The 9,160-nt window shown below is 41.6% G+C and overlaps 1 protein-coding gene and 1 pseudogene across 1 annotated transcript in view; one reads left to right on the top strand and one right to left on the bottom strand.

The window, feature by feature from the left end:
* Nucleotides 1-8,711, bottom strand: part of PDE4DIP (phosphodiesterase 4D interacting protein) — a 197,250-nt gene extending 188,539 nt beyond the window's left edge. The window contains exon 1 of the mRNA XM_081817111.1: nt 8,464-8,711. Coding sequence (XP_081673237.1) covers nt 8,464-8,696 — 233 coding nt within the window. The 5' untranslated portion in view covers nt 8,697-8,711. The remainder of the gene's footprint in view (nt 1-8,463) is intronic.
* Nucleotides 1,558-3,237, top strand: LOC102749533 (barrier-to-autointegration factor pseudogene; annotated as a pseudogene).
* Nucleotides 8,712-9,160: the final 449 nt, after the last annotated feature.

Genomic DNA, 9,160 nt, shown 5'->3' with positions numbered 1-9,160 from the left:
CCACATCTTCTTTATCCAGTCATCTGTCGATGGACATCTTGGCTCTTTCCACAGTTTGGCTATTGTGGACATTGCTGCTATAAACATTGGGGTGCACATACCCCTTCGGATCCCTACTTTTGTATCTTTGGGGTAAATACCCAGTAGTAAACACACTCTTCTATATAACCCACAGAGCAAAGAATAAACTAAAAGTGAAATGGGAAAATATTTTAAACTGAATGAAGATGAATTCATGAGATATCAAAATTTGTAGGATAGAGTTAATGCAGTACTTTTAATGAAATTTATGGCACTAAAACACTTGTATTAGAAAAGAAAGTTCTTAAATCAGTGATCTAAGCATCCACTTTAAGAAACTGGAAAAGGAGCAGCAAATGAAATTCAAGGTAAGCAGAAGAAAGGAAACAATAAGGATCAAAGGCAAAGGAAATAAATTGAAAAGAGAAAAACAATAGAGAAAATTAATAAAGCCAAAGCCAGTTTTCTGAAAAGGTAAATAAAACTGATAAAATTCTAGTCAAGTTTATCAAAACAAAAAGGGAAGAGACAAATAAACACAATAATACATAAATAAACACAAATAAACATGAGAAAGATGATATCACTACAGACTCTACAAATATCAAAGGACTAATAAGAAAATTGTATTTCTGGGGTGCCTGGCTGGCTCAGTCGGTTAAATGTCTGCCTTCTGCTCAGGTCATGATCCCAAGGTCCTGGGAACAAGCCTCCTTGACGTCGGGCTCCATGCTCAGCAGGGAGTCTGCTTCTCCCTCTTCCTCTGTCCCTCCCCCTCCACTTATGCTCTGTCTTTCGATTTCTCTCTCAAATAAATAAATAAAATCTTAAAAAAAAAAACACATAAAATCATATTTCAATTTTCAAAACTGAAAAGTTTATGGCAATAAAGTTGACAACTTAGATAAAATGAACAAATTTCAGGGTACCTTGGTGGCTCAGTTGGTTAAGCATACAACTCTTGGTTTCAGCTCAGGTCATGCTCTCAGGGTCCTGATATTGAGCCCCAAGTTGGGCTCCATGCTCAGCAGGGAGTCTGCTTCCTCCCTCTCTCTCCCTTTGCCCCTCACCCCACTCATGTACTCTTTCTCTCTAAAACAAATAAATAAATAAATAAATCTTTTTTTAAAAAAATGAACAAATTTCTTGGACTACACGAATTAACAAAACTTTCCCCACAAAAAACAGATAAACCAAATAGTCCTATCTTTATTAAGGAAATTGAATTTGGGGATGCCTGGTGGCTCTGTTGGTTAAGCATCTGCCTTCGGCTCAGATCATGATCCCACGGTCCTGGGATCGAGCCCCACATCGGGCTCCTTGCTCAGCAGGGAGCCTGCTTCTCCCTCTGCCTGCCACTCCCCCTGCTTGTGCTCTCTCTCTCTGACAAATAAATAAAAAGGAAATTGAATTTGTAGTTAAAAACCTTCACACACAGAAAAACTAGGCTTAAAATTCTTTACTAGTGAATATAATCAAACATTTAAGGAAGAAATAATGCAATTTCCACCTAAACTCTCTCCCAATATTGAAGGGATGGGAATACTTCCCAACTCATTTTTGGAGGCCAACATTATCCTTATACAAAATTCAGACGAAGGTATTATAAATGAAGAATACAAACCAATATCTCTTATGAACACAGATGCAAAAATTCTTAACAAAATTGTGGCAGATCTAATCCAACAATATATAGAAAGTATAACATATCATTACTAAGTGAGATTTATCCCAGGCGCCCAATGTTGATTTTAACATTCTTAAATCAATCAGTGTAATTCACCAAATTAACAATATAAAAAAAGAAAAATGATACAGTAATCTCAATAGATGTATACTTAGACATCCATTCCTAATGAAAACTCTCAGAAAACTAAGAATAGAAGGGAACTTCCTCAGCCTGATAAAAGGTACCTATGAAAAACCTTCAGGTAACATCATACATAATGATAAAAGACTGAATGCCTTCCTCCTAAGATCAGGAACAAGGCAAAGATGTTTGCTCTCACTATTTCAATTTAACTTTGTACTGGAGGCTCTAGCTAGTGTGATAAAGCAAAAATAAACAAATAAATAAATAAATAAATGACAGATAGACACTGAGATTGGAAAGAGGAGTAAGATTTCATCTCTCTTTTTGGGGGGATGACATCATCATGTAGAAAATTCTATGGAATCTATAAAAAAATCTATTAGAACTAAACAGTGAATTTAGCAAAGCTGAAGGATACAAAATCAATATACAAAGATCAATATAAAGTAGCAATGAACAATCAGAAATGGAAATTTTTAAGATGTTATCATTTATAATAGAATTAAAGATATGAAGAATTTAGGCATAAGTGTCTCTAAGATACATAAATAGTGTACACTAAAAACGTAAAACACTGGTGAGAGAAATTAAAGACATTATTGTTATTATTATTTTGGATTGGATAATTCTTCATTGCAGGGACTGTTCTGTGCATTGTAGAATGTTTACCAGCATTCCTTACCTCCATCTGCTAGATGCCCATATCACCCTTGCCCTGAGTTATGATAAACAAAAATGTGTCCAGATACTGTGAGACACAGTTGAGAACCACTAACCTAATAAATGGAGATATGCACAATGTTTATGGATCAGGAGACTCAAATTGTTAAAATATCAATTCTCTCCAAATTAATCTATAGGCTCAATACGATCCCACTCAAACCACCAGCAGGATTTTTGTCTGTATTGACGAGTGGATTCTAAAATGTATATGAGAATACAAAGGACCTAGAATAGCCAAAATGATTTTAAATAAGAAGGACAAAATTGGAGGACTTACACTACATGATCTTAAAACTTAAAAAGAACTGCTGTGATCAAGACAGTATGGAGTGGGATGAGGCATCAGTGGGAGTGGTCGGGTGGCAGGAGGAGCCATACAGGATGGGGAGCTGCCAATTAAGCTGATCAAGATAACAACCTCCCCGAAGCACTGAGACTTGGTGGGAGAGCCCACCGGGGAAAAGCCAGTGGGGAGCCTGACCAAGATTGGTGAAGTTCTGGGCAAGAAGCTGGAGGAAAGGGGCTTTGACAAAGACTATGTGGTCCTTGGTCAGTTTCTGATGCTAAAGAAAGATGAAGATCTCTTCCGGGAATGGCTGAAGGACACATGTGGTGCCAATGCCAAGCAACCCTGGGACTGCTTCGGAGGCCTTTGAGAGTGCTGCAAGGCCTTCTTGTGAGGCTCTCTGGATGGGCCCCCAAACCCAGCCCCAGCACTGAGTCTCCAGAGTTTGCAGCGCATGGGGACTCCTCCCCTGTCCTCTACAAAGGAAGAGATTGCCGTTGTCATACCACCTATGATGTACTCCAAGGTCTTTGGGAGTTCTCCCCCTCACCATTTCAATTTTGCTTTGCCTTTTTTTTTTTTTTGAATTCTCACTCTCATGCATTTCCCTTCTCCTACGCCTGCCAGTTTCAAGTCAACAATTATCAGCTTTTCCAAGCGGATTCCTGGCCCTTCCCTCACCCCCACTTCCATCTCTGGTCTGTCTTACGCTATTTGGCTCCTTTTTTGGCAGAACAGGCAGTATCCTTGTAAAGTGTTTTTTAATCAATAAAGTCAGTGGCTTTCAAAAAAAAAAAGACAGTATGGTATTGGTCTTAAAATAGACAAATAGATCAATGGAACAGAATAGAAAATTCTGACATAGACCCACACATATTTGATCAGTAGATTTCAATGAAAGTGCTAAGGCAATTAAATGGAGAAAGAACAGAATTCTCAACAAATAGTGCTTGAACAAGTGGATATCCATATGCATAAAATGAACCTTGTACCACATACAAAAGTTAACTCAAAATGAATCATAGATCAAACATAAAATGTAAAACTATAACATTTCTAGAAGAACACATAGGAGTGTGTGTGTACCAAACACATTGGTAGTTTGTACTTACTTTGGCAAAATTTAAATTTAAATTTTTCTGGTCTTCAAAGGATACTTATTAAAATGGAAAGACAAGATATAGATTGAGAGAACATGTTTGCAAAGTACCACTATAATAAAGACTTATATTTCAAATACATAAGGAACTCCCAAATTTAACCAAAAAAAGCAAACAACTCAATAAAAAATGGGCAAAAGATTTCAACAGACACTTCACCAAAAATATACAGATGGTAATTAAGCACATAAAAAGATGTTCAACATCAGTAGTCACGAAGGCAACACAAATCAAAATCATAAGATACCATTTTGCACACACTAGAATGGCTCTAATAAAAAAGACAATAGTAAGTGTTGATAAGAATGTGGAGAAATGGGGGTACCTGGGTGGCTCAGTCAGTTAAGTGTCTGCCTTCGGCTCAGGTCATGATCCCAGGGTCCTGGGATCGAGCCTCATGTCAGGCTCCCTGCTCAGCGGGGAGTCTGTTTCTCCCTCTCCCTCTGCCTCAGCCCCCTGCTTGTGCTCTCTCTCTCTCTCAAATAAATAAATAAATAAATAATCTAAAAAAAAAAAAAAAGAAAAGAGATTTACCTAAGAGAAATGAAGGCCTATGTCCACATGAAGACTTGTACATGAATGTTCATAACAGTGTTATTTGTCATAGCCCAAAACTGAAACAAGATAGCTGGTGAATTAATAAACAAACTGTGGCATATCCATACAAGGGAATACTACTCAGCAACAAAAGAAAATGAAATATTGATACCCACGACATCATGGATAAATCTCAAAATAATTATACTGAGTGAAAGAAGCCAGACAAAAACAAAGAGTACCTACCATATCATTCCATTTATATAAATTTCTAGAAAATGCAAACTAACATATAGTGACAGAAAGCAGATCAGTGGTTGATTGCCTGTGTGTTAGTGGGGGCAAGAAGAGCCAGGAGGGAGGATCATAAAAGGGAAGAAGGAAACTTTTTGGGATGATGAGCATGTGATAATTTCACAGATACAGACATATGTCAAAACTTTTCAAATTGTACACTATAAATTTGCCCAGTTTGTTTTATGTCAACTATATCTCAATAAAGCAGTAACAAAATAATAATTACAAAAAGAGAGATGGCTAAAGAGACATACGGGTTGAAGTCTGATGTTAGAAATGTAACCTTCTCTGACATCATTCCGCCCCACAGTTTTCTGCAGGTTCCAGGCTATCCACCTAGAACATGCAGTCACCTAGGGTTCAAAAATGTACCCTGAGGCAGATTGCCACCAGCTGGCAACTCACTTAATTCCTCCTTTTAAACAATTGCACACTTGAAAGAAGCTCACTTTTGAATTAAATCCTCATTGAAAAGTTCTATCACAGCATGGGTCTCATTTCAAGAAAGCATTTTCCCAGGGCCATACATTTGTTTTATTGCTCTACTAAAATTTGCCTCCCATCCAACCCTGGTTTCATTATTTTGTTAGTAGGCCAGACAGAATTCACCTCTTATGTATGTGCAAAGCCCTCTCTGGTCCTCTGCTTCTTAGCATCACATTCAGTAGCCATTAATCACCTGGCTCATATTGCCAGCATGTAGGGGCTATAACAAGCCCCACCCCACTTCCCTGCCCCTATCATGAATTTTACCTAAAGGAAAGTGAGCTTTGATGTCTGAAATGTAAACTTCACAGTGAAGACAAACTGGTTCAGAGAAAAGATGTGCCAACACTTGAAATGGACACAAGGATTCCCAGGCCAGATTATTACCTAATTGAAAATATTAGCATGTCAGAAATAGAAAAAAAGAAGAAGTACATAAGAAGAGAGGTTGATCATTAATGACATGCACCATTCAGGAAAAAAGAACCCACTTGTATCCCCTGTTAACTCTCTTTATTTTTTTTTAAGATTTTTTTTTTAATTTATTCATTTGACAGAGATACAGAGAGAGAGAAAGCATGAGCTGGGGAGAGGGGGAGAGGGAGATGGAGAAACAGGCTCCCCGCCGAGCCAGAAGCCCGATGTGGGGCTCGATCCCAGGACCCCAGGATCACGACCTGAGCCGAAGGCAGATGCTCAACCATCTGAGCCACCCAGGCGCCTCTGTTAACTCTGTTTAAAGCTTTAAATTTTTTAAAAATCTGGAATGCACTGATTATTTTCCCTTGTTCTAAATTCATTTTATAAAAAACCTTTTGCTTATAATTTGTTTTTCAAACACAGCGAGTATGCCAAGAGACCTCACTAAGCAACAGAAGAGGGTCTAGTTCCCTGAGATGTGAGAATCCTCATTTTAATTTTTGATAATAAATCCTCATTATAATAATTTGCCTTTCTGGGTTTATATAGTAGTCTTGTGGATTTAATACCAGCCTGAGAAACAGACTCAACAAGGTAAAGACCAGATTCTAATATATTTTCCAAGATAACGTCACTTTGTATGACCTTTTGGGACACAGTCTGCTTCCCCTGAAGTCTGCTTTCCTTTCATTTATTTGTTTTATTTATCCTTTCCACAGTTCATCTTTCTGCTACAGCACTTGATACTATAGTTAGATGAGCACAGTTTACAAACCATAGATTCTGACCTACTTGAGGGTAGTTTTGCATCTAGTTTTGTACTGGCCTCCACCATTGTTGCTCAATAAATAACAGAATTAAATTGAATCCCGATAATGTGCAAAGGTGTTTTCTTTCATTTTTTAGTTGACTTGATAGTTGGAAAATTGGACACCAAAAACACCCCTACCCAAGTACAAGCCTCTAATACTCATAAACCTCTAATACTATATAGATAAGACAGGTATGGTTTTGAAAGTAAAGGAGTGCCCTGCTAGATCAGTTGGTAGAGCATGCACTCTTGATCTCAAGCACCACTTTAAGTGGGCGTGGAGCCTACTTAAAAATAGACAAACAAATAAACAAATGGATACAGGGCGGAGCCGACACAGGGCTATATCTCGGGACCCTGAGATCTTGACCTGAACCAAAATCTTGAGTCCAATGCTTAACCGAGCCACCCAGGTACCCCAGTTTTTTTTTTTTTTTAAGATTTTATTTATTTATTTGAGAGAGAGAGAGCCTGAGCATGAGCATGGGGGAGGGGAAGAGGGAGAGAGATAAGCAGACTCCCTGCTGAGCAGGGAGCCTAACATGGGCCTCCAACCCAGGACCCTGGGATCAGGACCTGAGCAGAAGGCAGACACTTAACCAACTGAGCTACCCAGGCACCCCCCTTTTCTTAAAGTTTCTATTTTAATTCTGGTTAGTTAACAGACAATGTTATATTAGTTTTGGGTGTTGCCTCAACTCCTTAAAAGCAGTCATTTTTTTTATGGGTTTCTTAATAGAAATGTGATTCCTTTAAGCACTGTTAACTGAATGTCTTTGACTCTGTTTTCTCACAGTGGACAGTGTGATGAATAAATACAATTAAGTGTGAATAAACTAGTTTCCTAGTTTACAAATAAAGCACAGTCCTAAACACGGAGAACAGTTTTCATTAATATTTAGTTCTGTAATTAATCCTCAAAAGATTGTGATTTTTATACACGGGAAACTGAGGCCTAGAGAAATGAAGTTCCTTTTTTCATATCCCAGTTAGTCAATGGCAGCTTAGAGACTGAAGACGCGACTGCCTTGTAGTATGAGTTATGAGTACTGGGTTCTCATAAAAGAGTAAGCTAAAAATGCTAAGCCAAGAAATGCTTATTTCAAAAAAGGCAGTAGCACAATCTGTCTCTTCTCCGAAAAATCATATGCATGGCAGATTTTTGTCCTGTTGATGCTACATGACGAAAATGTAGGCCTCATCTGTCCAGTCTTCCATCTCAACGCAAAGGAAGGGGCTGAGTTTAAATGGAGCTTGTCCTGCACGGCCTCATCCGGCCAACAGGCATGGCTCCAGCTCTGTAGGGGAAGAGACCTAGCCTAGAAAGAAAGAACCATCACCAACCCCCACCCTGCTGTCTGTATCTTAGATAAATAAAAAGTATATGTATAAAAAAAAGGGGGGGTGTTAGATAAAGCAGCGGGTACTCCTTCAATTGAACACCCGCGCCCATTTCCTGATCCTCTGTCTTCTTTTGCTATCCCTAATGCTTCCACCCAGGCACGGCCTTCTGCATCATGTGTTCATCTCTCCTTCGACTCGACCCAACAGGCATAGCCTCGACCTCATCTGCACCAACAAAGCGGGTGTCTACACACATCAAGCGAAGACCTCGGGAGCGAGACGCGTTTCCCAAGCCTCAGTCCGGTACGATCCTGCGCCACACCTTTATTTCTAGGCAACTCCCCCACTGGCTCTTCCCCTCTCTCCCCGGCCACCAGCCGCTTCAGCCCCCGCAGACCCTCTCCCCGGGGCCCCCCAACCCTCTCCAAGCTGAGGTCACTCGGCGCCCACCCCTCGTAGGCGCCGGGATCTCCAGCCGCCCTAGGTCCCGGCGCCCCGCGCGCCGCCAATCCCGGCGCAGACCGCGGGCTCCCGGGCTCCCGCAGAGCTCCTGCGGTGCTCTCACCTCATCCAGGGTGCGGCCGCCGCCGCTGCCTCTTCCTCCTCGGCCGCCGCTGCCCAGCTCCCGGCCGGCTCGGGCTGCCGTCGCTCCCGGCCGGGAGACTGCGGCGAGGGCTGTGGGGCTCGCGCGGCGTCCCCGGAGCAGTAAGGCGCGCGGTGCGCCCGGCGGGACGCGCGGCAGCAGCAGCTGCAGTCGCAGGGGCGGTGGCAGCAGGACCCGCTCTCGGTCCTCTTCATGGGTTTCCTGGGCCTGGCCGCTCCAGTCCGGGTTACCGTCCCTGCTTGCGTTTCCTACGGTCTTCCCGCACTGCCAGGGAGCATCCTCCGGGCATGGATGGTGGCGGAAACCTGGAAGGACCAGGCCTCCTCCGCGGCTGCCTCTGTCACCTGCTCCGCCCAGATTGCTTCTGTCCCTGGCGCACAAACACCCGCCGCTGCCTCTTCACCCTCTCATCAGCCCATTCTCTCTCCACCCGCTACCTCAACCTGGAAACCTTTTCATTCCCGGATGGCACTCTTTTTTGTCTTCCTATCCGCTCCATTGTCACCGTCCTCAATTTCCAACCTTAAACGTTTCTCCTTTTCTCACTCCCTCTCCCCATATTTTCCTGGGTTGTGTCTTCCTCCTCCCTCCAACTCAGCCAGCCTCTTCCATTTTACATTATTCTTTGCTCAGAATCACTACTTCTCCGGGCTGTTGG

Source organism: Leptonychotes weddellii, chromosome 4 (genome assembly GCF_054177405.1).
Source record: "Leptonychotes weddellii isolate Sample4059 chromosome 4, ASM5417740v2, whole genome shotgun sequence".
NCBI classification, from domain to species: Eukaryota; Metazoa; Chordata; class Mammalia; order Carnivora; family Phocidae; genus Leptonychotes; species Leptonychotes weddellii.
Note: the sequence above shows the minus strand (reverse complement) of the source record. Positions and strands in the feature narration are given on the sequence as shown.